Source organism: Pagrus pagrus (genome assembly GCF_965226575.1).
Source record: "Pagrus pagrus genome assembly, chromosome: 18".
NCBI lineage: Eukaryota > Metazoa > Chordata > Actinopteri > Spariformes > Sparidae > Pagrus > Pagrus pagrus.
Window position 1 is genome coordinate 13057099 of NC_140202.1, and position 27929 is coordinate 13085027.

Below are 27929 nucleotides of genomic sequence, written 5' to 3' on the forward strand. Positions count from 1 at the left end.
GTGGATCAAGCTGCAAAGAATAAGACTTTGTTTATGACAGGTGAAGGAATACTACTAAGTACAGTTACCCATTTCAATATAGACAATGAATTTCACTATTACATTTATAAACCATGGATTCAAGCAGATACTTTTAGTCAAAGCAGATAGAAAAAAAAAATTCAAAATGGTGTATTTCAAGGAACCATCAAGACAGGCAAATATAGGTCAATTACTGGGATGGTGGCCCAAAATAATACAGTTTCAAATGCATTAATCTCAATACATCCATGGAGTAGACATACTGGTGCCTTCAAGGTCCGTGGTTTATTTCATTCACTATTAACAGGCACGATTGTTGTACGTAAAAAAAAGAAAAAGATTTCCAGTTTCCTTTTTTAGTTTTCTTGCGTGAAATGTGGGTTATTTACCACAATGCACCTCGAGCCCTTCATCTGAGACAATTAATAAATGGCGGAGGAGCGGCACTCCCACCTCGGCGTCGCCCCTCAAACCTCGTGCGATTCATTATTTATTTGAGGAAGCATGAAGCTGATATGAAGTAGCTGCGTGTCTGTCTGTCTGTCTGTCGGCGGGTGAACTACACTACAGCTGGGCCGCCCGCTGCTGTGAGCGCGGCGGAGGTGACATCACGCGTCCCCGGCGCTGACGAGCAGGCAGCGAAACGTTACCCCCTCGATGGGGCAGAAATGACAGCATGAGCGGCCGCAGCCATTATCTGAACACTGTGGGAGTTTATTTATTTTTTTAAGGACGGCCCGCACACGCGTGATGCCGCGTAATTGCCTCTAATCCTGCTGCGGTTTACATCTGTGCGCGGCGCCTCGCTCCGTCCTCAGCTGATCCTACCGACCTGCGTGTTGATTCCGCAAAATTAACGACGCTGCCCGGACTGCGTTGAGAAATGGCCCCATAACATCCACAGTGCACTGAGCGGATAAATAAAGAAATCACTGCGAGCAGCGCACAATGACTTTGGATTGTGTCCCATGTCGCCTCTCCACGCCTGTATTTATTTTTTTGGACAGTCGCTCCAAGATGCCTTCTTCTTCATTTGACAGTCAAATGCAATAGGCTGCATGTAAACAGGCTGACGAAGATGGGATGCATCGGGGCTTGTCTGCAGAAAATAAGACGCAGGATGAAGCTGGACCGGTTCAGAGAGCTGGGCCGACAGTACCCAGTCTTCTGCTTTCTGCTGCTGGTCCTGCTGCTGTCCACTTTGCTGTTAAACAGGCAAGTAAACAGTGCATGTCAACTCCATCACTGCAGCTTCATCTATGGCACCCCTCACACACATATCTAGCCCTTTTATATGCTATAAAGGGACTATTGTGTGTTTTTACTCGGTTAAGAGCTGCGTGTTTCTTGTGTTTTGTCAGATATATACACATCATAATGGTGTTCTGGTCCTTCCTGGCTGGGGTCGTAACTTTCTACTGCTCTTTGGGGCCAGAGTCTCTGCTTCCCAACATCTTCATCTCCATCAAACCAAAGACCAAGGTGGGTCAGAGGTTCATGAAGACTGAGTTCACATTTTATTTGTGACTCAGCCTTCATCATAATAACAACATCAGTAACAATCTGACAACATGGTAGCACCTTCTAATAACCTACATTGATGAATGGTAAATGTGTAGTTAGTTAAACTTTAGTTAGTAGTTATTTCACTGTTAATAAAGTCTTAAAATGTATTCTGATAGTTACTAATTACCTGTAGTCAGTAACCTAATTCAAGTATCACAATATAAAGAAATGTCACTTGATTACTCTCAGTTACTCTCAGTTTTATAGTTCTCACAAAATATAACATGTGTGTGTTCACTCGAGACCAGAGTGATGTTGCGTGGGACTCTGCCGTCTATCATACTTGATTTTAAAATTGTAATCCTGTTAGTATTACCTTTTCTTTTTTGCTAAATATATATGTATCCTAATCACATCCGTTCTCCCTAACGTTAACTGAAAACAGGTCCCTTTTTTGATATCCTAATTACATAATCCCATTACATGTATTCCGTTACTCCGAAACCTGACAATAAATAGTAACAGTAACAATAAATTTACAGTTTATAAATGATGGTCATTATAAAGTGTTACCGACATCATTTTTGCTTCCACATGATAAATCTAAGGTTCATAGTGATTTGAGCATGTTAATACTTGTGACAGAGGATGATGATGGATAGGATCCCTGTAAAAGCTGTTAATCTACAGTATGTTAACTTTCTCCGGCAGTCCTACCAACAGGAGCTGTTTCCACTGGGCCACAGCTGTGCTGTTTGTGGAAAAATCAAATGCAAAAGGCACAGGTGAGATACCTGGTTATGTTATGGTGCAGCAGTAGGAAGTGGCTGTGTTGTGACCTGATCACATGTGTCAACAATAGCTATGCCGAGAAGCTAAACGTAATGCCCGCAGACATTTACTTAGTTAAAGAAAAAAAAAATCAGTGATTAATTAATTACATTTTATTAATCACATTTTTTTTGTCTAATCAAAGACAGACTATTTAAATCTGCCTTTATTTTATTGCATTTGGTTTGTCAACATGCATTAAATGTGATCATCACACACTGTTATTTATCATCGAGTTATGGAAGGTGTTACCCTGCCATCTAGTGGTCAGACTGGACTCTTGCACTTTTCTTTATGTATAATTGTGTGTTTTATGTATTTATTTCTTTATTATTTGGTAGACCGACTTTATTACTGGAAAACTATCAGCCGTGGCTTGACCTGAAGGTTCCCTCTAAGGTGGATGCGTCTCTTTCAGAGGTAAAACATGCTTCATCATCACATCATTATTACATGGATATGCCAAATTATCTGATGGTCCTTTTCTGTTTTATTTTTCTAAGATCCTGGAGCTGGTTCTGGAAAATTTTGTGTATCCTTGGTATAGGTAATCCATTTTCCTGTATTTTTTTGCATACCACGATTTAAAATAAGGTGATGCAATAAGGCCTGTATAATATGCTAAATGCAGCGATGGATGTGACCATACAGTGTTTCTTTTCAGAGACATCACTGATGATGAGGCATTTGTGGACGAACTGAGGGTGACTCTGCGCTTCTTTGCAGCTGTGTTGGTCCGCCGAACCCAGAAGGTGACAAATGAGACCATGTGGCGGAGTTAAAACCCTTTGGATGCTGATTGACTCATCATTAGTTATTTGAATTTTTTTCTCTCTCAGGTGGATGTGGCGTCCCTCATCACACAAAAGCTTCTTAAAGTTTCCATGAAGCACATTGAAGTAATCAGCAAGGCGAGACAGAAAGGTACCGCTCACGTCCAGTCTTTTCTTTGCGTGCACCATCAAAAGCAAAGAAACAAACCTCTCTGCTCTCTTCCGATCTTTTGTAGTGAAGAACTCGGAGTTTCTTCAACAAGCTGCCCTGGAGGAGTACGGTCCTGACCTCCACGTAGCCCTTCGCAGTCGCAGAGATGAGCTCCTCTACCTCAGGAAGCTGACGGAGATGCTCTTCCCCTACATCCTGCCACCGAAGGCTACAGACTGCAGGTAACACAGCTCTGTTTTAGTCAAAGCGCTGCACTGCCTATTTGTCCGTCACGAAACATCACACTACCAGTGGCCTTCTGACAGCGCTGACACCAAACAGTAGTAGATTAGGATCATTCTTTACACTCTTATTTTCTTACTTCCTGCTGCTTTATCTCTTCACTCCTCTCAGATCTCTTACTCTCCTGATAAGAGAAGTCTTGGCTGGTTCTGTCTTCCTTCCTTCAATGGACTACTTGGCTGATCCTGTGAGTGTAGACACATCAAGGGCCATTTTTCTTGACTCAAAGCCTTCTGCTAACACAGTCTGAGACTATATTTGATCTGTATTTATTTTATTTTAACGTGCGATGTCTCTTTTTGAACATTAAACGTTTTTTTACTTACTGGCTGCTGTTTTTCTGTTTCAGGACACAGTGAATCATTTGCTTTTGATATTTATCGACAACTCCCCTGTAAGTACAGCTGTGAACTGATGTGCACGGGTAGCTCCATTCACATTCTGCACACATATTGCTGCAGAGTGTATATGTTTCATGGGTCGATGAGATAAACATGTTTTCTATCTACTTCTCTCCTTCCAGCCTGAAGAGGCCACAGAGCCCGCTTCAGCGTTGGTTCCCTTCCTGCAAAAGTACTCTGATCTCCGCAACAAAAAGCCCTCTGTAAGTGTTCCAACAAGTACTGCCTCCCCAACAAGCCACCAGTAATATCTAGTAAATGCTGCAATCACAACATGCAGACTGAGCGTGTTTTAGCCCCCGAGCTTCACATATCTTTGAACTGTTTAAAAAGCGCTGCCTTTGTTAACTGTGATTTCTGTTTGTGTTGTCACCGTCTCACTCTCAGCAGGTGCTGAAGCTGGAGCTGAAGGAAATCAGAGAACAGCAAGACCTTCTCTTCCGTTTCATGAACTTCCTGAAGCAAGAAGGGGCCGTCCATGTGCTCCAGTTCTGCCTCGCAGTCGGTAAGTGTGTCCCGAGCCTTTCAGATGTCTTCAAAAGATACTTCCGCTGCTTTTACCTGCACGAAATCAGGGTTTTAAATCATACGGTTCAAATTCCAAATGCTCTTTTTGGTTTAATTTCTTGTAATTTTAAGAAGCTGTGATGCCATTCTTTTACTCTATAGCCTAGTCTGGCCCTTCCCTCACCTCTCAGTCTGAAAGCATCAGCAAAACTCACTAGAAACTAACCATAGCCTTGACACTCATGGGCACCGCAGTGATGCATTCATAAAGGTCCCGACACACAGTGAGACTGAGGTGTACGGCTCTTTTAACTCCTCAGAGGAATTCAACGACAGGATATTGTGCCCAGAGCTGTCCGACTCGGAGAAGATGATGCTTCATGAGGAGGTGAAGAAGATCTATGAGACCTACTGTTTGGACGAGAGCGTTGACAAGATCCGCTTCGACCCCTTCATAGTGGAAGAAATACGCAACAGTATGTGACTGGGATCTTCCAAGAATCCTATAATTACCTACCAGACCCACATTAGCACGTATGTGTGCTCTTAACATGTAGTCTCTGTGGTTTTTGTTCTTTGTCCCAGTTGCAGAGGGCCCGTATCCAGAGGTGGTGAAGCTGCAGACCATGAGGTGTTTGTTTGAAGCCTACGAGCACGTCCTGTCCCTCCTGGAGAACGTTTTCACCCCCATGTTTTGTCACAGTGATGAGGTTAGCATCTCCATTAAGAAGTAAATCCCTTAACTCATATGTACCTGAGGCTCAGCCCAATTTATGAATCCCTTCCCTTATATCTGAATTGAATCTGATCTCTAAATACTGTCCTTTTAAAACGCGGCTCTTTTAGCACAAACTGAAAGTAAATTTGTGTATTTGTATATCTACCAAATACTGGAATTAGACTCAGTTTGGAATTTATTGACTTCCTTGCGCTATCCTCTTCCGATCTCTCAGCCACCAACCAGTATCGGCCGTGTCATCAATACCAGACGCGCAACTGGCCAATGAGCCGACACTGGCGTTATGCCAAGCTGCCAAACCGAATTTCACCCCTCAGAGGCTGTTTCATTGAATACAGCTGGGTGGACCATTGTCCACAGCAGGCCACTGCCCTGCATGAACAGTGGGTCTGGAAAATAATGATATTATTTGATATTTTGTTGCCGTTGCTGTTCCTGCTCCAAAATAAACAGTCCAGCTGTTTTATAAGACATGAAAAGGTCACTCGATAAGCACACTGGTAACTTTTCCTGTTATATACTGGTCCAGGATTTGCATATGCTGTGTTTGATTGACCTTTATTTGCTCCTTTTCCGTGTCTACCTTCAGTACTTCCGCCAGCTTCTAAGAGGGGCCGAGTCCCCTGCCAGGAACTCCAGGATGAGCAGGTAGGTGTCGGTTGGGCAATATTTGTTCTTGTGTGTAACAAAATAAAAGCTTGACCCACAATGTTTGCCAGTATATTGATCCATCAGTTAGTGTTTGACAGAAGGCACAGCTGACTCTTGATGATGTAGCCACAGCAAGCATGTAAAACACAGAATGCCTCACTGGTAGTTTATTTGTTTTGGCAGAAAAATGATTGCTGTGCCACAAGCAACCCCACATCCTTTAGTCCAGGGTGTCTACAGGTCTTAAAGAATTCTTAAAATGTCTGAAATTCAGTTTTACAAATATGAGGCCATAAAAGTCATTACGTCGTCTGAAATTTTAACATTTTATGCAATTTTTGTCTAAATGAGTCAAAGTCCTCTGAGTGACATAAACCTGTTTTTAAACCTCTTTCTAAAATACTGTCTTTTAACCTTTTACTTGCACTTACCTGTTTGCAAAATGTAGATAATCCTAACTCACTGTAATAACCATATTCCTACATAAAATCACACATATACTACCTAACTTTATACTTTCCTTTAATGCTTGTATAAGAAAAAAAGATGATTTGTCCAAAATCCATCTTAAATTTGGTTAAAATCAGCTTGAAAAAGTTTTAAAAAGCATCATTAACGTTAAGTTGCTAATACCTGTTGACACCCTGCAATCTTTCTAAATTTCACTGATAATTTAATAGACATTTTTGAATGTTTACAACCCCCTGTATCCCACTACCCACTGCACAATGAAGGCAGAATATAGTATATATGTGCTAGCTGCATCAAATATCTTAAACGAGCTGCAAATAAGCAATATGAAAATGAGAGTTATTCACTTTGCAGCATGATGAAACTTAAATTAGAAGTGACCTTAGCTCAGGGATCGACTGTCATGTTTCTATCACGGGGTGTGGTGTGTATGTGGCCATGGGGCCCTGCCACTAACTCCTTGTGCATATTGTTCCAGAAATAGCCTCAGTTTGGATGACATTCGGTGAGTATAAGGCATCAGTGTGCTGATCAAACCAGTGGCTGGCTGAGCAGTGCTGCTGCACGCAAGAAACAAACGACACGTCATTCTTTTCCTGACTGGTCTACAGAGGAACACGTGCTGCCATTTATTTAAAAAAACAAATTCACTGTGCTCTGGGCCCGCTGCAGTCAGGGCTTCAGTTCAATGAGCATGAGTTGACAATGTAATAATGAATATAATTGAATTGCTAATCTAATTTCACCCCTAAATACGTGTTTTATTTGTAAATGCAAATGAGAGAAGACTGAGAAAAGTGGCCTTAATCAGCTAATCCTGTTGATCATAGCATGAGTCATCATTAATCATATGTTAATCAAGCTGTGCTGCTGAACACATGCAATATAAAACATTAGTTTTGGAAGGTTTAGACCAGCTGGTTCCCAACCTGGGGGTCCTGATCCACACTAGGGGCCGCCAGAGCTTCATGGGTGGTCAAGTCAAAAGTCAGGTTTATTTATGTCGCGCCAAATCACAGCAAACGTTATCTCATGACACTTTTCACATAGAGAAGGTCAAGACCATACACCCGACATTCCCCCATGAGGAAAACTGCCTTTTTGCTTAGGTTGCTAGGCCTTCTTGATTTTAAGGGGTATAAGAAATCAACAGGTCTATCTCAGCATTTCAGTCACGTTTGTAAAGAAAATTATATTGTTCTGTTTAAAGTTGAGATTATTATTCAAGAGATCAACTTATAGGACACATCTACAGGATAAGGGCACGGTGAAGACCTGAACTCAAGCTACATTCACAGAGCATTTGCTCTTCGCTTAACAGCCTGTTCTGTTAGAACTGTATGCCATTAAAACAACAACAAAACAAAAGAGTTATTGGAACAATGGCCAATGGAGGAGAAAACACTGAATTTGTCCAAAAAAAAAGAAGAAAAAAAAAAGAAGCCATTTATGTAAGTATGATTGTAAATGTTTTTAAATGAATACAGACAGAGAATTGTTCTGTGCTGGTATTGTTATGCATTGAATATAATATGAAATATCCATAAAAAAATGTCAGCGGTTGTCAGTTTACTAACAGAAACAGGTTGGGAACCACTGGTTTAGACTCTATTTTTTAATAATTTTTCAAATTGAGGTCTGCTCGCTTCCAAAACTGGAGAATGAAACATTAGGGGAACTTCAGAAAAGATGGTTGGTCTAATGTGTTAGTTTCTGGTTAAGAACGCAATAAAGGCAGTTTTCAAAGCAGCATGAATAATGCCTCTCAGACGAGATAGAACCGGCATTTTGTAAACACTCACCAACTATGAGCCTCAACTCCCTCCATGTCTGCAATTCACTAACCCCCCCCCCCTTCCCTTCCACTCTGCCCGTCTGTCCGCCCTTTACTCCATCTATGTACTGCCACCACCGTGCTGTGTCTGTGACTGTATGTCCACTCTGATTCTGTAACCACCACACTGCCTGCCCCGGTATGATCCACGGTCCTCTCCCTCGTCTTGCCCGTTGGGGACGTGACCCTGCTCTGCTTATAGCTCCTGGGACTGGAGCCCTGAGTCCCCATCCTCACTGTTCACCGCCTCTGGCAGCTCTTCACCCGCATCCTTTAACTCCCTCCATGCCCAGTCCACGTTCACAACTTTCCCATACGGCTCGCTATCCCACCGCCACTCATCACCCAAGTAAGTCAGGGTCCATCCGTGTGTCACAGGTCGCTCAGTGTTATGTCATGCTGTTCACTTTCCCCCCCTTTACGTGACCCCCCAGTCCCAGCCAGAAGCCTGCATGGTTGGGCCGATGCATGGGATCCTGTTTTTGTTTGTCATGTTGTGTCCTCCCCCAACCTTTCTGTGTTGTTTAGGCTGAAGACTCGCCTGTTGTTTTTGACAATGCAGTGACTTCTCAATGTTCAGTTTCTGGTGTATTTGGTATATCACTCACTTAATCTAACAGGCACTCACGCAGAGCACCTGTGATGTTGTGTACCTGATCTGGTTGATATTAAAAAGTGTGATCCCCTGCAGATCTGAAATCACTGTTCATGAAATCACTGCTCACTGCTCTGTTTGCTGTTGGTCTTTAAACAAGAAACCCAGGCATTTCATTGTGAGATGGCTGTGATGTGACATTTTGGCTTCTCGTTTGGCTACTTAAGCTTTTCCTCCCCATTGTACAGTCGCTGCACCGACGCTCAGTCCGCTGCTACTCGCTTTCCCTCCTCTCCTCCTCGGTTCCTTCCCCGCCACTTCTCTCAAGCTGCATGCGCTTTGCTGAAGCCATGCACACGGCCTCCATCGCGCATTGTCTAATAACCATCCCTGTTTTGGCCTGCAGGAACACGTCGAAGAGGGGCGAGTCCTTCGGGATCAGCCGCATTGGCAGTAAGATCAAAGGAGTGTTCAAGAGCACAACCATGGAGGGAGCCATGCTGCCATCCTACGGGCTGGTGGAGGGAGAGGACGATATGGTGAGGCTGGTCTGAAAATATTAGCATTCATGTGTGTGTTCCTCATTCTTACAGATGTCTCTGATTCATGCTGCATGTTAACTTTAAAGGAAAGTAATTCTACACAATCAATGTAGTTACCAGGTGGGGGTGCTGGCGAGTAAAGAAAGGGAAGCCACACTGTTCACCAAATCTGCCCCACATGTGTTAACATATCACAGGTTTTAATCTCGGATCACTGCCTACTGGCTTGAAATTCACCCAATTACACAAAGTGGTTGTGCTGTTCTGAGGAACCAGCTGAACTGTAATATTCTCCGTGCTTCCCTGAATTTTGTTAACCTGTGTTGCAAGTTTGATGAAACATTTTCTGCACACTGTTCAGAGAGAATCGAATAAATAAAGTATATCCAGTTGTCGGGTGCTCCATTGAAGTTTTGTAAATAAGTTTCACCAGCACATAATTAAGGTGCACCCAGTAATACATACATAATTAGATTTCTTAACAAATTATGTTGATTATTGTAAACAGGAATAAGTGAATTCAACAAGAAATTGCAATAACCTCAGTTGTTTATAAAATAAAGTTAGAAAGTGTCGACAAAGTCTTTATAGTCCTTGAGAAAACCCAATCTCAAACAAATTAATTAACCTAAAGTATTATTGGGGTGTTATAAAAAACATAAATTGAGTTAAAGTTTAAACTAAGTGTTAAACTACAAACTATAGAACTGGCTCTAAAATATGGAGGTTTGGCTGAGTATTAATTTAATCATGTTTAAACATACTATACGTTACGTACGTACAGAGCCCTGAAATTAAAGGTGCAATGTGTCAGAATTTTATTTGAAAGCATTAAAGATTTCAGCAACATTCAACATGACAATTATCAACAGAATGTTAAGAAATTACGTTTTGATGCCATGACAGCCATGTATTGTGTAGATATCTAATGAGGTTAGCTGTTGGTTTTAAATTGCTCGTCTGCACAGCAGGAGTTTGCATGCTTAATTGCCAGAAGGTTTCACATGCGAGACTTTGGAAAGTGACTAAACTTGTGCGTTGATTGAGAGCAATTTAACCAATGTGTTATTACACTTCCTGTACAGGAAGTTCCTGGCTGTTTGCTCTTATTATACACATTTTGTGTTTAGGATGATACGTACAGTATAGGTACAGATGTAATGACCTGTCTTCCATAGCTGGTGCAGTGAAACAGGATCTGTTCGCTGAATGTCTGTGAATACTGCTCCAGCCTAATTGCCCCTCCTGAACTTAATGTAAAGGGATATTGCTGTGTTTTGTTTTGTATTTCCTTTATTTGTGTCTGAGTCTCAGGCAACCTTTTTTTTTAAAGAGTCATTTCCTTTGTTGTAAATTTTTATAGGTGGGCACTGGATGGAAAACACAGGTGACACAGATGAGCAAACTTGAATCATAGATTAGTACCAGATCAACAGACCTTCAATTCAAAGAACAAAATAAATCCAATAGTTAAACGACAGCTCTCCAGTCATGTTTTGCACTACTATAATAGCAATCTTGACCATTACCTGTTTCTTCTTAAGGCGCCAACTTTACCCGACCTTCACCTCTCTCACTTCCTTCCATTCAAGGTGGAGGAAGCCATGATGGTGCTGGAGGATGACTCCCCCATGGAGGCGGCCTCCACCCCCAGCACCCCCCGAAACCTCTCAGCCTGGAACATCACCATCCCGTACATTGATTTCTATGATGACGATGTGAAGAGGGAGAGGATTCCTGTGTTCTGTATCGATGTAGAGCGCAACGACCGGAAGGCAGGTGAGGTCAGGCAGACCCGTCCTTCTGTCTCAGTTACTGTCATCTGAGGGAGGTCAGGTCTGAGGGTGAGCTGTTGTGTCCTCTTTTGTAGGATATAGCTTTTTCATCAGAGTAAGAATTTGACCAATAATGTGTGATATTAAGGTCATGATTACAGAAATGTGTAAAACTTCTATAACTTGGTTTCAAATCTTTAGCATTTATCTATAAACTTAACTTCAGTTACCTCCCGCTGCCTGTTGGAGCTCCCATCATGCATAGTTCCCTCAGATAGCAGCGATGCTAAGCGAGAGGAGATCTAGCTCATGAATCTTAATGTATGTTTGTGTTTGTCTGCAGTGGGACATGAGACTGAGCACTGGTCCGTGTACAGAAGATACCTGGAGTTCTACGTCCTTGAATCAAAGCTCACTGAGTTTCATGGTAAGTCTTCTGCATATTGGAAGAAAAAACCCGTCAAAATGTTCTCACAGATTCCAGAGGATTCACAGAACATTACTTCCAAGTGAACCTTTATAAGTTTAATGGCCCTGTTGCATCATTTAGGGGCTCATATTGGAAATAAATCTGTGAAATCTTACACCTCCTGTAGGCTCTTTTCCAGATGCGCAGTTGCCTTCGAAGAGAATCATCGGTCCCAAGAATTACGAGTTCCTCACATCTAAGCGGGAGGAGTTCCAGGAATACCTTCAGGTACAGTAGATATCTGAGAAGACTGGACACTGAATTTTATCAGACACAGTTACCCAATATAGATAGTTTTGAGGTGAGACAGGACTTAACAAGAAACCTCTGATTGTGTAATGCTCCTGTGCAGAGAGACAAACCAGCTGCTGATGTCTTCTAAAATCTGTGAAGTTGAAAGTAAGACCCTAACCCAAGTATTTTTACAAGAGGGAGACGTTGCAGTTACTTACCGGATCAACTTACAGAGTAAAAGTGACAGATTCACTTCTGTAGATCTTCCTAATTCCACTTTCTCTCAGGCCCAGAGCCCAGACACGCTCACACACAGTGCTCCAGACAAATCTTTCCACTCAGTGCAACTGGCTGAATAGGCAGCACTCGAGTGACCAGATGTGGAGATTTAATTGTAATGGGTTCAGTTGTTGAGCATTTGTTCCAGGAACAGAGTGTGTCCAGTTTCAGAAAACCTTTTAAAAGTGATCGTTATGAACGTAGGAGAACAAAGGTTATGGTATGTCAGGACCCGTGACAGGTTAAAACAACCCTCCTAATGGAGAAGAAATTATCTCTCTGTCTCATTTGGCTGTCACAGATGCAACTTCTCAAAACACACTTCAGACTCTGCAGTTGTGATGACCATCCACTTTTTTTTTAGCATCGCATTCAACTTTCAACTTTGATTGTCTTCTTTTAGTTATTTCTTGAAACGGCGCAGAAAATCTCAGATGTGTTGCAACTGAAGTGTCAAGAATACAACACCAAGGAAAGATTTTTAATGCTTCCTTCTCGAAATACCAGACATTACAACAAGACAGACTCTACACCTGTGCTAGCAGCTCTGTGAGGCTGCACAGGGGCGATTTGAGCGAAACGCTAACATCAGGATGCTAACATGATTACAATTATGGTGTAAGCATGTTTATGTTTGGCGAGTAATATTTACCATGTTTAGCATCTCGATTCATGTCAGGATTACCCTGTCCAATATAACTGTGAGTCACGTTATCATCATGATAATCACCATAATATTCCTAAAACAAAAATTAATATTGCACTAAAAACATACTGGAATACATTGAATTTACATTTCGTTAAGAAACAAATATTTTCATTGCATCCCAGATAGGACACATATCTTATTTTAGTGAAAAACAAACAAAGAGTCTTAAATAGCAAGTCTTCCTGCACAAATATCACATGTTACAGCTGTAACCAACAATTACTTTTATTATGGATTAATTGTCTAGCATGTAAAATATAATAAAACTGTCAAAAATTCTCATCACAATTTCCCCAGAGGCCAAAGTAATGTCTTCAGATGGCTTTTTTTGTCCAACCAACAGTCCAAAACCCCAAAACTCTTCATTTACCATCATAAGTGACAGAGAAAAGCAGCAAATCCCAACAATTGAGAAGCAAATGTTTGACATTTTTGCTTGAAAAATGACTAAACGATTAATTGATTTTAAAAATAGTTGCAAACTAGCCTTCTTTCAATCGACTAATAGTTGCAGGTCTATTAAGCCAACATTTGCAATTAACACAGCACAAAAAGTACAGCTGAGGCAGATGGGAATGTCATTCATAAAACAAAGTATTGCACAATTTAAAATTATGATCTGATGGTTATTAAAAGTTGAGCTGAGGCAATGTCGGTACAAAATTGAATGGCAATCCATCCAGTAGCTGTTTAAACAGTGACATTGCCATCCTTAGAGCCATGCCGTCTTTCGCTATGATAGACTCCTTTTTCAAAAAGTCACTGCATGTTGATTTTTATATCATTCTGAAATAAGAACAGAAAAGGCTACCTTGAAGGCTGAAAAAAAATGTAAGCAATAATATTATTTCTGTCTATAGGCTATAAAACATACAAAACTACAGGTATAGTCCTTGAAAAACTACTGCCTGTCTTTATAAAATGAGTTAAAGAGTTTTGATTGAATAAGTGTTATATTTAAAAGCCACAGCATCGATCCAAGGTCCTCCAAGTAATGTTCTGCTGCAAAATAAAAGACAACATGCGTTTTCTTTGCAGAAACTTCTGCAGCACCCGGAGCTGAGCAACAGTCAGCTCCTGGCCGACTTCCTGTCCCCTCATAGTATGGAGTCTCAGTTCTTGGACAAGATGCTACCTGACGTGAACCTGGGTACAGTATGAGTGTGACTGGTGTGATGGATTATGTTTGAACAGCACAACATGTCAAACACTGTGTGAAAATGTTTGGGCAGCCTGACCTTGAGCTGCAGTGAAAAGATATCTGTGTTTCAGCCAAAGGCAAAAATGTGACAGAGCCATACATCACTGAGATAAAGTATTTTTGTTTCACAGGGAAAATCATTAAGTCAGTTCCCAGCAAGCTGATAAAAGAGGTAAGAAATGAACTTGTGTGTGGTGTGAATGTGTGTGGGATGGGACTTGCTCAATTTCTCTCCATCTCCTCTTTCAACAAAACAAATGTTTCCCATCACATCGCTCCAATTTAAGCTTTCACTTGTGTTTTTCTTACAACCTGAGCAGGCCATTAAACATTTTATATGGCAAATACATCTGTAAGAGAAATCCTACTGTCATTGGATCTTACACAGTTTGTGTCCTTTGCCTCCTCTCTCAGAAAGGGCAGCATCTGGAGCCCTTCATCCAGTCCTTCTTCAACTCCTGTGAATCTCCCAAACCCAAACCCAGCCGCCCCGAGCTCACCATCCTGAGTCCCACCTCAGAAAACGATAAAAAGGTTTCCAAGTCTTTCTCATACTCCCTCACTTTCTTTCTGCAGGCCTAGGCCCCAGGAATGTTATCCTTGGAGTCTAGGTGGAGTGCGCTCAGAGTTAGTTTTAATGGTTGTTCACATTGGACGGTTGCCATTGATCACTTTCTGGTCAAAAACCTACAATCCACCTGAGCTTAAATGTTTTTGAGATAGTTTTTAGTGCAAAGTCTGCCGAGACATCATTGTAAAAAACTGTTTACACTGTTGTTTTGTTTCTGTGTTTTGTTAATGTCAGTGTTCATTTGTTTTGAATTGTATACCATTGGTCCAGCTGTGAAGTTTAACTGGAGCTTAAAGGGCCAGTTCACACCCAAATCAAATATACATATTTTCCTCTTACCTGTGGTGATGTTTATCCACCTAGATTGTGTTGGTGTCGACCACCTTCTCTTGAATATAATGGAACAAGATGGCACTCACAAAAAAAAAAAATTACATTTGAAAAACACCAATTTCTCGTTTAAGAAATCATAACTTATAATCCACAGAACATGTTAAGAGAAACTATTTTCTTTTATATTCAAGAGAAGGGAGACATCTCTTTGGTCGATATCTCTGCAACTCACACCATTAGAGTCTTGATGGATGAATAGCACAACAGGTGAGAAGAAAGAATATTTTTAATTTTGGGGTGAAATGTACCTTTAAAGAAGTAAAGAGAGACATTAGACAGCCAATTGTTTTTTTCAGTTTTCTGGTACATGGTATTCTGGGGAAAAAAATATATATCGGTGCAGTTTTTGTAACAATCTGGGTCACCGTATTTTGACCCATCTATTTAAAATAGTTCACACAATTGTTATCTGCTCTGACAGGCAGTGGGCCAAAAATGGCTCCAAGCCTTTGAGTTGACAACTTGCCAGAGGCCGAATCGTTGAGATCACAAAAGGTTTCACAAGCCTTGAGCTTTTTACACACAATGTCACCCATTTCTGGCTGATTTAATATGAATGTCCACTTCACTGAAGTACTGGAATTAATGTGTCATCGCCTCCGAATCGAGCGATGAACACAATTAACCTCTTGTCATAAGGCTTAAAATGAGGAAAGACTTTTACATTTTGTTTTTTAATAGAAACATATAGAAATATTCACCTCAGCAGAGTGTAAAAATGAATGTAAATCCTTCTCTCGCAGCTCTTCAATGACCTGTTCAAAAACAATGCCAACCGGTCAGAGTTGACTGAGAAGAGACACAACCAGAATTACTTCATGGAAATGATCACTGTTGAAGGGGTGTATGACTACTTAATGTTTCTGGGTAAGTAAGATGTTGTTTATCGCTATATGTTCATCCCAACCCCATTTTTTGATCATGGTCATTTTTTATTTGATGCATTGTTACAGTCACTGAAGTTGAGTATTGGGATTTTTCAAGTGAGGGTCTGCTTTTCTTGTACGAGGGTCGGCTGTAGCTCAGGACAGCTCCCCCATAGTTGTGTATCTAGGGGGGAAAGGTCACCTTACATTGCCAGTAAATACATTATAAGTATGTATGATACCTTTAGACATCCTTTATTATTACCAGGAATAAAAGAATGAATAAAATACAGAACATAGAAGGTGTTAAAAAATACAGCAGTAAGGAATTACTGTTCGTGTTCCCTCAGGAATCAGCATCACGACCTGAAGTAGAGCCCATTATTCACTCACACTCTCTCTGTCTTCCTCTTCCTCTCCTTCATGGTTGTCAGGACGAGTCGTCTTCCACATCCCCGACTGGCTGCACCACCTGCTAATGACGGGCAGGATCCTGCTCAAGAACACACTGGAAACCTACACAGACTACTACCTTCAGTACAAACTGAACCAGGTGGTGCAGGAGCACCGGCTCGTCTCACTCATCACCCTGCTTAGAGGTACATTCAATCATCCAATGTGTGTTTTTCTAAAAAAAATGATGAAATATTACTTTAAACGTGCTAATTTAATAGGTGAACTGCTAAACTTGTAATCTTGGCCCTCGCAGACACAGTTTTCTGCGAGAGCAGTGCACCCCGCTCGGCTCAAGACAAGCAGAGGAGGGCGAAGAAGACATTTGAGGAGATGATGACCTATATTCCAGGTACTCTTTCACTTATTACAGCTAGTGTTTTTATGTGACTTTTCCACTTTCCATAACACTGATGTACAGATGTGAAGACAAGTGGTCAGTTTTTTGTGTCGGCTTGGAAATTCATGAACCTATCATCTTTAGACTTCCTGACGAAATGTATCGGAGAAGAGGCCAAGTACGAAGGCGTACGTCTGCTCTTTGACGGACTGCAACAGCCAGTTCTGAACAAACAGGTACAAAAGCACAAGGGCAGTCACACACACACACACACACACACACACACACACACACACACACACACACACACACACACATAAACAAGACAAAAACAAATCAACCTGAGAGAATATGTGACAGGTGATGTGTTAGTGAAAGTGAGATCAAGCTGTAGCAGTCCCATTGTTTGAGACTTGCTATCTTTCTTTGTTTTGGGCTGATTTTCCAAAATCCCTCCAGACTAATTGCAGGGGATTCAGATCACCTGTGTGCAGGGTGGGGAGACTGACTCCTGATTGAGGAGTGGAAGCAGCTTGGGGCATTTCCCTCCCAGCCAATCACGGTGTGACAAGGCTTAAAAGAGGTGGGGAATGGCGCCCAGGTGGCTCTCACCCTCAGTCTGAACCTGTCCCTGAGCCATTGAGAACCGCATTCCCTCTTAGATTGCCAGCCAGAAACTCTGGTCTGTTTAGGCCTTATTGTGTTTTCTTGGCTGCCCACTTCTTTCTAGTGAGAAAACTGGGTTTAGTCGGGAACCCCTTGAAACCCAAGCCCCTATCCACCTTCGGTTTGACATTTTATTTCCCTGGGGCTTGTCGGAGCACATTTGTTTTTCATACCCGGAAGAGGCATTTGTTTATTGATTCATTCAAGTAGCGGACATTGTGCATTCCCCCAATATTTACATGTTTTTTGTTTATATTTTTATGTAGGTTGGGCTGGCCTGGAAGCATTTTACTGTCAGTACCGCCACAAAGCCTGTCTTGATACAATAACATGAGAGAAAATAATTTGTGCAGATTGATCACAAGGTCATATTCCCCCGCAAGTCAGCATGTAGATAGTGTTATAAAATGTGTTTTGCATTTTAAAAAATCCAGGCCTTCTGTTCATCTTCTCCCTGCTCTTTGTCTTCCTCAGCTGACGTATGTGCTGTTGGACATCGCTATTCAAGAACTTTTCCCGGAGCTGAACAAGGTAAACAGATCCTAGTCTCGGTTAGCAAAGGAGTACAGCTTCTGAATATATCCACCCATCCATTATGACTGTATGATGCTGAAAGATCACTAAAAGTACGAAGATACTGTGTCATAGCGTACATTAAATAGCAGCATATTTCATTAACCTTGTTTTATATATTACATCTTCAAACCGAATGTGCTAATTCTGTCTGTGTATCTTCAGCAGGTACAAAAGGAGGCGGCTGTGATGGCTCCATGGATGTAAAATGAACAGTTCAGTGAACATGAGCTGACATGCTTACGCCCACACCAATGCAGAGACTTTTGTCGGCCCCGTTACCTGAAACTAACGTGTAGATCGCATCAATCAACGTGCAACAGCTGATCTGATTACCTGCCACAACAAGAAGAGGAAACATGGGGACCCTTCTGCTTTATGCATCATTCACTTTGTAAAATAAATTGTATAAATAAATGACATAAAAGCGGTCCTTGTGCATTCTTATGTATAAAAGCAAACAGAGTAAAAGTGTGTTTGACTGCTGCAGCTGACTGTAGCTGTCATTAATTATTACTATTAATAATCCTTATTTATTTCACCCTGTGATACTGTTGAGCACATGGTAGAACTGCTGCAGGTGTGAATACCTCGACTGCTGTAAAACTCGTCACCTCATATTAAAGCCTGTAACAGCGTTTGAAACGTGGCCACTGTGGAATCAGATTTACATAATCGAAATGGGGAAACTCATTCCAAAAGTAATCGTTACTGATTTTTATTTTTGAAAGGAAGAAATGAAAAATCACAATCAGCACATGCAGTTCAAGAACCTAAAGCCACAGAAAACTTATTAAAAGATATTGTCTTCAAATGTTACTTTGGTATTGGTTCTGATATTCAGCATTTTTCCTTCAGTCTTCTAAAATAAATTCTCATGTTTTCTCATGAAGATTGGTTGATTATATTGTCATTTAAAGCTTGTTTGCTCGTGAACAAAATACTGAACTTGCAACTTCAAGAAAAATAATTGCAGTCACAGCCAATTTTTGCTTTCGTATGTAGCATCATTTAGTGATTACACTCAATTTTGGAAGTTGCTGTCATCTGTGTTATGTCTTTGTCAATCAATGAGATACGTGAAAGTAGAGTTTGTCTAGCAGGTTTTTAGTTTCAAAAACTAGTACAGAATTGTCTTGCACAACACCTGAATAATTCCTACCGCAACAAACAGTTTTTAGGGACTTTATTTTATAAATTATAAATTGAAACAATCCAGAATTTAATAAGTTTATGATTAAAACGAATAAATTGAAAAGAAAATAATTTAATGCAGGACTTTTTGGTTCTATGCAAGAGAAAGTTATGTCAAAATGTTCAGACTTCATGACTCATTTTGATTAAATGTCACGATTCCATTTATTTTTCACAACATAAAGGAATGTCTGAGAAAGTGCCTTCCATTTCCATTTTTGGTTTATTTTAGCCAAGCTTTTACAAGTACTTTAAACAGAGGACTTTGGAGTAAACAAAGGCAGCAAACAGATGCGATGACAAAAACAAAAGGGCGGCAGGAAGATTTGGCAGCAGATCTTGAACAAAAGTGGTTTACTCATGTACAATGTGTCGCTGAGGCAAAACAGTTGATGTCGATGAACATACTCAGATAAGAAACAATGCTTTACAAAAATTAAGCTTGTCCTTTATCTGAGTAGGTGTCAAAGGAAGTTGAGATTGAGGTGGAAGACAGTCATATTTGTACAATCAGGGGCATAAACACTTGGAAGCTTTGGCTTGTTTTCATCCATTCCTCTTCAGTGAGGGAAGGCAGAGAGAGCAGCCAGCCAGCATTCCCTGTGTTCATTATCTCAGTGAAGTTGGATGTTGCCTGTAGCCTCCTTCATATTGTATACTGTCGTGATTGAGTAATTAATTTCCTTTAAATCCACAAGAAAAAACATTCATACTAAAAATGAATGACATGCACTTTTAGGTCACCAACATTGGTAGTACAAATTTACTGTTTTCATATTCAAATTGTTCATCTTCCAAACTTGTGGATAAAATCTTATTATACAGAATCTGTGTTGTCCCCAGTCCTTAATATCATCTGATCCTTGGGATAAAATAAGTTCCTGGCTGGATGTCGAATCCGCCCCGAGGCTGACCCTGCAGCCCTGTTGTCTCATCCTTGAAGCTGGCGACACGGAAAGGCAGTTAACCAAGTCCCAGAGGAGCTTCCAAGCAGTCAAAGTTGCCCTTCAGTTTATCACAGTTTCACAGAGTATACAAAGCCAATCAGAGGGTCAGGGAGAGACATAAACCCAGTAGCAGCAGGCAAAGGCTGTGGGCTGTAAAGACAGCTGAGCTCCTGAACGTGATCCGGCCCTCCACAGCAGGGTACACTCGCTTCATGTCTGAGATGTATTTGGAAAAAACAGAAATGTCCATATCACCTAGGGGATAAAAAAAAACAGATTTAGTATTTAGTTGGTGTATTATGCTTTATGCTCAAAATCACTTGCTCAATGTTTACAGTGTAATAAGCTCTGTGAGCCTTAGAGACAGCAGCAGAGCCATATTAAAACTATCAAAAAAAGCTGCATTTTGTGAGTTGTTGAGTTATTAGACCTTTATAAACTTTGTGACACGCTATCTACAACAAATTCTTAACTATTTGGGCCTTATGGATTATTCGGCAAATGTTATTTATAAAGATTTAAACATGATGTACATGTTTATTTGCATATATAGCAGGGAAGTGAGATCCGATCACAAGCGATCACTCGAGACCCTTGTTAATGCACGAAGCTGTCCACTTGTGATCACGTCACTGAGGAGAGATGTTACTTGCAGGTCTATAAGCCTCCTTCGGCACAGTGTTGTTTTGAGCTAATGCTAACATCAGCATGCTTAAATGCCAACATGCTGATGTTTGATTTGAGAGTTTTCCCTCTGGAGCGAAGTGGTGGATTGTACTTGGGTGCAAGCTTCCTGCCTTTCAGAATGTTTCGTGCCATGTGGCTTCCTCTCTTTCTTGTTTTCAAAACTGAGTTTGAGAAATCTGAGCAACCCCAAAAAATCAGCTTATTGAAGTAAAACAGTGTAAGATCAGAGGCTAAACAAGGCTGCTAGAGTCTGTTTTTCCATGTTCCATGAAAGTTGGAAGAATCAATTCTAAATTCACGTCTCCCACTCGTGGTTTAAGGTCTTTACGTCGTCTTTAACACACAGTGTTGTTTGAAATTGACTTTATGCTCGAAATCTAAAGGTTGCCAGTGGAAAAAAACCCAAACATGTTCATCCTAAAAATGAATTACCTGCACTTTTAGGTCACCAACATTAGTAGTGCATATTTACAGTGTTCATTTTCCAAACAAAATCTTGTAGATAAAATCTTATTAAACAGAATGTGCGCTGTCCCCGTTCCTTAATATCAACTGATCTTATGAAATAAGTTAAAACAATGGAGTCCATTCGGAGACATTTAAAGGTTGGCAGTGAGCAACTAAACTAAAGACCAAAACAAATGTAATTGATGAAAAACACTTTAAATTATAGCTGCTGCGCAGCGATGGGTCGGGTCCGGGCTATTTTTGGCAAATTTAGGCAACTCTGAGGCTGAGCAACAAAGTGTAGAACAGGAAGACAGACAGTTGACATCATAATGTTCATTTTGCATTAGTTGAGGCTTGAACTTACAACCTTTGACACCTAAGTCCATCTTCTATCTCACTTAGTTAACTGGCTAGTGACAGATCATGTGAGGCTTCACAAAGTGAGTAAGCTATACACTGTCATGCAGGCATATTTGTAACCACTGTAAAAATAAAAATAAATCTCTGCCTCCACATTTCCTGTCTCTCACTGTATTATCCATATAGGCAAAAATGCCCCCCAAAAAGATTGGTTTGAAAAACTGCTCTCTTGATTTAATCTTTGTTTTGCTGTGATTTTTTTTATATATATGTTTCCCACTCACTGAACTAGATCACTGATCCTGTCTCCTACTCTCAGCTGGATCAACTTTAAGTGATTCTCCTTCTTCAGTTTAAATGGAGGGTGTCAATCAGCATTAAAGCACATTACCGCCACCTATGTTTGGACTGGAATTACATCACCACAAAACAAACACAAAGTAATAAAATATTCAGTTATTAGGAAAAAAATCTGAAAATACACATATTGCATCTAGACAGCATGGAGATGTTGGTAATTTGTTTTAAAAAATGATTGATTTGCTCCATAAGTGAATAACCGATGTTTAGCTATGTCATTACTGCATTGACTCCAATTGTTCACATGAAAGAAAAATTTAAAATGCTGTGAAAAATTCAGTTTTTGAGGCTCAATTTTTCATAAATCAAAGGAGGAGAGAGGAAATAGGTTTAAGAAGTTTTACAGTTTTTGAAAAAAAAACTGAGTGATGTACTTCATGATTTTTAATAGGTTTAAATGTACAAAAGTTTCTTCAATATTGAGTTCTGAAGCTGCAGCAAGTATGGTTGATTTGTTATGATTTTTCAAAGTTTTGAACTTTAGACGCTTGCTGTAGCACCACCATCAGGACTATTGGCTTGGGTTTACAGCTGAGGTAATCTGGCATGAGACTGGACCTTTGTGCAAAATTTGGTTAGCTTTCATCCATGGTCCAGTCCAAGCTATTTGTTTTTATTTAATTTAGAGGCTTGCTGTGATGCCACCATCAGGACAATTGTCTTGTGTTTCATGTTGAGGACATCTGATATTTTGATCTGTCATCATCATCATCCTTGCTGGGTCTTGAACCCACAACCCCTGACACCAAGCACCAGCTCCTAACTCACTGAGCTAATTGTATGGAAGTGAGACCTGCTGTGTGGCTTTATTTGTCGACTCAGGGAGTCGCAGCTGTTGTCAAGGCAGATTTCAAAAATGGTCAAAAAGACAGAAATTCTGTTACCTGAACAAAAATCTGATAATACATAAATTGCATCTGACAGCATGGAAATGTTGGTGATTTGTTTTTAACTTACAGTGTTTTGCTTCATAAGAGAAAATTTGATGTTTAAAAATGCCACTCTTCCATTGACTCCAGTTGTTCCCATGAGAGCAGAATTCAAAATGTTCTCAAAAATTCAGTTTTTGAGATAAAATTCTGATATTTGCCAAACTCCATCAACCATGACTGCAAAATATTCTAAATTTTTTTCAGGAAGATTGAAAATGTATTTAGCAAGAATTTGATAGTATATGTTTACAGTACTGTTTACAGTCAAACATTTTGATGCACTGTAGGCTTAATTTTTGATAAATCAAAAATCCGAGAAACAAGTTTTGTGGAGGACGGTCTGAAGATGCTCTCTAGCAAGTTTGGTGACAATTGGGCAAAAATTGTGGGAGGAGATAGGTTTTATAAGTTTTACAGGTTTTGAAAAAAACTGAGTGATGGACTTCATAATTTGTAATGAGTTTAAGTGGACTAAAGTTTCAGCAGTATTGGGGCTACAGTTTGGTGAAAGTTTCAAAACTGTAGCATGTACTGTTGATTTTGTAGGTATTTTTAAAGTTTTTAAATTTAAACGCTTATTGTGCCCCCCCAGGAGGAATATTGACATGTCCTTGGAATTAAGTAAATCTGGCATGGGGCCGGACATTTCTGTAAAGTTTGGTGAGTTTTCGCCCATGGGAAGTATGACTTCCTCGGAAGAAGAAAGAAAGAAAGAAAGAAAGAAAGAAAGAAAGAAAGAAAGAATTCCTAGGAATACAATAGTGTCCTGGCAGCTTAGCTGCCCGGACCCTAATGAGTCATCATTAAAAAAACATTAAGGCGCAGGGCTTGATTTGAATCCAGGCAAACAGGAAAGAAAAACAAGGGAGGGTGAACTTGAGAACATTAAAGACCCAGAGTGAGCTTTTGAGTAGTCAGCCAACTCAAATAAAGTATCCTTATCAGAAGATTGGCTGATATTGCTGTCTTTGGTTAGCTCTTGGACATTTTTTTTTAAGCAGTGAAACACACAAGCATATTAAACCAAGTCTTCCTTCTTGATGTCTTTATACATCAAACTAAACACATTTATTGGCAAAAAAAGAACATTTCATTTCAAGTAAATGCTCATCTTATCTCACACACAATTTCTGAACCCCCTTTGTTGCCCACCTGTGTTATGCTTCAGTAGCTCCTCCTTAACCATGGTAAAGCCATCGCCACCACCCACCATGAATGAAGGCATGACCACAGTGTACGTCTTCTCCAGGTCTAACGGTTCATACTTTGGCACACGGCACTCAGTGCAGAGCAAGGACAAAGACACGACACGCTGGTTCACTGGTTTGGAGAGGTCATACTCTACGTGAATGCCTAGAAATGTCCGAGAGATAACAAGGAAATGTTATGTTTGCCTAAGTGATATCCCTCGTGGACACCAGTGACAGATGAAACAGGAATAGTGTGACATTTTTGTAAAAACGAAATCTTATCCAATGAGAAGACTGATACCCCTCTCGTGTATTTCTGTTGGAAATGAAGCCACCATCTAGTTAGCTTAGCATAAAGACTGGAAAGAGGGGGAAGCAGCTAGCCTGACTCTGTTGAACGCCAACAAAATTGGCCTAAAGTATCGAACAGTATCTAAAGCTCAACACCACAAACAAACATTTTTACACTTTGGCTTTTGTACAGATGAACTAAAATAAGATGTAACGTGTTAATTAACAGTGCCTTGATGACTTTGTGGTCCTAGTACTCCTTGCTAAATCTATCCAATAAAATAGTCGGGGAAAAAAATAGTAAAATCCAGTCTATATGCTAAGCTAACTGGCTGCTATTGATCTTTTCAACCAACCCCTGGAAAGCAAGTGAAGAAGCGTATTTACCTAAAGGGTAAATAAGGTAACAGTCATTATTATTCTAGGAGACCTTGGAGAGGAGCATAGGTGCCAGAAGACAGACCTGAGACTTGAAGAAATTCTCCAGACATGCCGCCATATCTGTGAATGGAGTGTTCAAAGGCTTTTTTGATGGTTGATCCTTTAATCTGGACCAAGTCAAAGGTTGCTCCAAATGGTAAGACGGTGAGAATCTCCTCCATAGTTATGGAACCTGAAAGTAAAGGCAAATACCATTACATTTTAAAGAAGATACAGCTGAAGCCAGTGCAAAGTGGTCTTTGTGATACTTAAAAACAGCTTTACCATTTGTGTTGTGCTCATCTATAGGTGTCCGTATGGCTCCACTATTCAACATACATATGCCCACATGATTCCACTGCAGATTCTCACCTGAATACTTTACATTATGATGAATCTGGCAGTGCACAAGGAAAAAAACAATCAAATAAATGTTAACACAGCAGTCAAACTCGACTTCTTGGAAAAAGTTGCTCTCCTGTGTTTGTGAAGATTGACCTTATCACTGTAGGCTATCTAAACATCTGCTAATTGTTGTTTGTGTCAGCCTCCTCCAAACCCCTGCAGCCCTTTTAGATGTTGTGAATTCCCACGTAATGCTGAGCAATGACAGGCAAGATCTGAGGTTACAACCATTTTGAGGTCGGGCTTCACGTGTGACATAATGCAAACGTTTGTCTTTTTGTCTCATTGGTTAATAAACTGAAGAGCAGAGGGAGCAACTAAGGCTCTCTGAATGAATGAACCAAACGTCGGCTGTTACCATAGCATCACAGATCAGGTTGCCGAGGTTACACTCCCGAAATCGACACTCCTCAAATGTCCCATTGAGGTAGACTAAGGTTTGTCCGACGTACTGTGAGGAGTACTGAGCCAAGCCTTTCTTCCACTTCCCAACGTCAGCGAGGACTTCTGGGTCTGAGAGACAGCTTGTGTAAATACAGGCTTTATGTAAACATAACACAAGTTTAATGTATTTTTAATGAACCCTTGAGAAAGGAAATTGGATTTTGTTTTGATTTTAGAGTTCTGCTATAATTTAAACAAACATGAATAAGCATGAACTAAACTCTTTCGAACGTGATCCGACGTAATCTTGATGCATTTCATGAATAATGTACAAGAAGCAATCTAAGCATTTGTTTCAACAGCTGTGAGAACGTCACTTGTACAAAATTATTCAGATGTACAGCAATGATTCATCGACAGACAGACATGCTGATTCAATTCACTCAATGTCACATCAACTCATTTCAACATCTCAAAATCCTTTCAACAGCTGTAAGGTCAGACACGGGCCGCCGTGTGTAATGACTGAAAATTAGGCTGTAATTGCGGCCTACCCTGAGGTATGCTGCTGTCCATCAGGATGGGGTTTCCAATGGCTTTAATCACATTCCCAGCTCCATCAAAGGTAACTTTTAAGTACCCAAGGTATTTCCCGAAGGCAAAAGCCTGGACCACCGGCACGTTTCTGCCGTCACTCGACTTCACCATATAAGGGTAGGGACCTGCCGGCACCTCGGTGGATGGGGGCTTTCCTGCAGAGAGACATTGTGAGGTTTTATAGCGCACCCACTTCCTGTTAGACCGAAGGTGAAACAGCGAGTTTGCTCTCACAGTTCTGAACTTACTTGTAGTGTGAAAGCAGAAACACAGACTATTGCAGCTACATTTAATACAAACAACAACCGAAATTAGTGAAATTAAAAGATACAGGACAGTTGATGTTTTGGAGTTCATCTTTTGCAAACCCCTTTCCAATAGAAAAGAGCTTAAAGGATAAGTTCAACCGAAAATGAAAATTCAGTCATAATCTACTCACGCTAATGCAGATGGAAAGTCTAGTGATGTTTCTTAGTCTGCAAAACATTTCCGGATGAGCTGTATGGAGCCATTTCATGTTTTTCTTCCAGGTGTTTTTCAAAACAGATCCCCATCTACTTCAGATGTTTCGGAAAACACTGCAGCGCCGTTTTGCTGTGTACCTCCAGAAATGTTTTGTGGACTACGAAACTTCAGCATGAGTAGATAACGACTGAATTTTCAAGTTTTTGGTTGAACTTGTCCTTTTAACTGAATAAAATAGGACTACCAGTGTAGAGGAATGTGTTGGTGTGTCCTCCGATAACGATGTCGACCCCTTTAACACGCATGGCGATTTGTTGATCCACCTCAAAGCCAGAGTGGCCCAGCGCGATGATCTTATTACAGCCCAAGGTTTCCAGTTTATTGACCTGAACCTGAAGTGCCTCCACCTCATCCTCAAACTTCAGGTGTTGGCCTGACAGGCAGAGGGAAACAAATGGTTAATTTGCATGGTCACAGAGCTTTCATACAGGTGAATAAAACATCAGGTTAAGATGAGATGACATGATGGTGTAAATCAATTTAACAGTAAATTAAACCACACTGGAGAACGCTCTAGAGAGTGTTTCAATGCAGCAATGTGCCAATGAATACATCAAAAGCTTCATCAATCAAGCAGCATGTTATGCTTTTACCTGGCATGGATAAGAAGGGGGTCTCTGCGGTGGTGTAGCCCACCACAGCCACTTTGTCTGAGCCCACATTTATGACTGTGTAGGGCTTGTAGTAGCCACCGAGCTTTGCAGCCATAGTCTGGTCAGGTTGTATGTTGGCGCTCACCACAGGGCAGCTTACATTCTGGAGGAAAGGCTGGATCAGACCCTCCACTCCATTGTCAAACTCATGGTTTCCCAAAGCCTTCGATGTAAAGGAATGGATTTTATTGACTGGACTCCAGTATAAAACAACACTTTTTATTATATTATAGACATTTCTATTAAAAAACAAAACAAAACAAAACAAAAAATCATGTTCAGGTGTGAGGTCGCACAATAAAAAAAGACAATTTCAAGGATATTTACCATGGCATCATAACCAAGTTTGTTCATGAAGTGCGCCGCTTCAGCGCCTTTATAGTAGTTGAACCAGACAGTTCCCTGAAACTGGTCACCTGCATCCAAAAACAAGACGTTCTTCTCCTTTCTCCGGATCTCCGACACTTTCGTGAACCTCCTGGCGACCCCCGCGAAGCAAGGACCCCTGGCTGAACACTTCCCCGAGTCCTCGCTGGTCTCCTCGATCCGTGCGTGGTTGTCGTTGGTGTGGAGCACAGTCAACTCGAAAGCCGACACAGTCCCCGAGCAGTTTAAAAGCAGAAAGAGACAGAGCGAGGTCAGGAGAGCGCACATAGACGTCCGGACGCTCATCTTGTCGC

The 27929-nt window shown here is 40.8% G+C and overlaps 2 protein-coding genes across 8 annotated transcripts; one reads left to right on the top strand and one right to left on the bottom strand.

Annotated features, from left to right (window-relative positions):
* The first annotated feature begins 508 nt into the window (after positions 1-508).
* On the top strand, positions 509-18284 carry LOC311273471 (sorting nexin-14-like). 7 transcript variants are annotated; one of them, XM_084380560.1, is made up of 30 exons: positions 509-1236; positions 1383-1503; positions 2239-2312; positions 2700-2778; positions 2862-2905; positions 3023-3110; positions 3198-3282; positions 3368-3524; positions 3697-3772; positions 3935-3979; positions 4109-4189; positions 4377-4491; positions 4814-4969; positions 5079-5203; positions 5822-5880; positions 6833-6859; positions 8391-8537; positions 9190-9322; positions 10918-11104; positions 11444-11527; positions 11697-11797; positions 13830-13941; positions 14124-14164; positions 14407-14526; positions 15700-15823; positions 16257-16421; positions 16532-16627; positions 16760-16851; positions 17756-17812; positions 18020-18284. In XM_084380560.1, the coding sequence occupies exons 1-30, from the start codon at positions 1100-1102 to the stop codon at positions 18059-18061; spliced, it is 2970 nt and encodes a 989-aa protein (XP_084236686.1). In that variant the 5' UTR covers positions 509-1099; the 3' UTR covers positions 18062-18284. The 7 variants fall into 7 exon arrangements, with proteins under 7 accessions (XP_084236686.1, XP_084236688.1, XP_084236685.1 ...); XM_084380559.1 differs by having other exon boundaries at positions 513-1236; positions 4374-4491; XM_084380562.1 differs by lacking the exon at positions 6833-6859 and having other exon boundaries at positions 512-1236.
* Positions 18285-19249: 965 nt separating this feature from the next.
* Positions 19250-27920, bottom strand: LOC311273885 (snake venom 5'-nucleotidase-like). Its single transcript, XM_084381173.1, has 9 exons — positions 27577-27920; positions 27190-27412; positions 26781-26969; positions 26029-26226; positions 25449-25603; positions 24971-25082; positions 24729-24878; positions 23937-24137; positions 19250-20250 (listed from the first exon to the last, which is right to left on the bottom strand). Exons 1-9 carry the CDS (start codon positions 27901-27903, stop codon positions 20093-20095), a joined length of 1713 nt encoding a protein of 570 aa, XP_084237299.1. The 5' UTR covers positions 27904-27920; the 3' UTR covers positions 19250-20092.
* Positions 27921-27929: the final 9 nt, after the last annotated feature.

Coding starts and splice junctions, on each gene's coding strand:
- LOC311273885 (XM_084381173.1), bottom strand. CDS start 27,903: ATGTGCGCTCTCCTGACCTCGCTCTGTCTCTTTCTGCTTTTAAACTGC. Junction 26,970..27,189: donor CCCCTTCTTATCCATGCCAG/GTAAAAGCATAA, acceptor TCTGCCTGTCAG/GCCAACACCTGAAGTTTGAG. Junction 25,604..26,028: donor GGACAGCAGCATACCTCAGG/GTAGGCCGCAAT, acceptor GCTGTCTCTCAG/ACCCAGAAGTCCTCGCTGAC.
- LOC311273471 (XM_084380559.1), top strand. CDS start 1,100: ATGGGATGCATCGGGGCTTGTCTGCAGAAAATAAGACGCAGGATGAAG. Junction 4,190..4,373: donor TCCGCAACAAAAAGCCCTCT/GTAAGTGTTCCA, acceptor TCTCACTCTCAG/CAGGTGCTGAAGCTGGAGCT. Junction 11,798..13,829: donor AGTTCCAGGAATACCTTCAG/GTACAGTAGATA, acceptor TTTTCTTTGCAG/AAACTTCTGCAGCACCCGGA.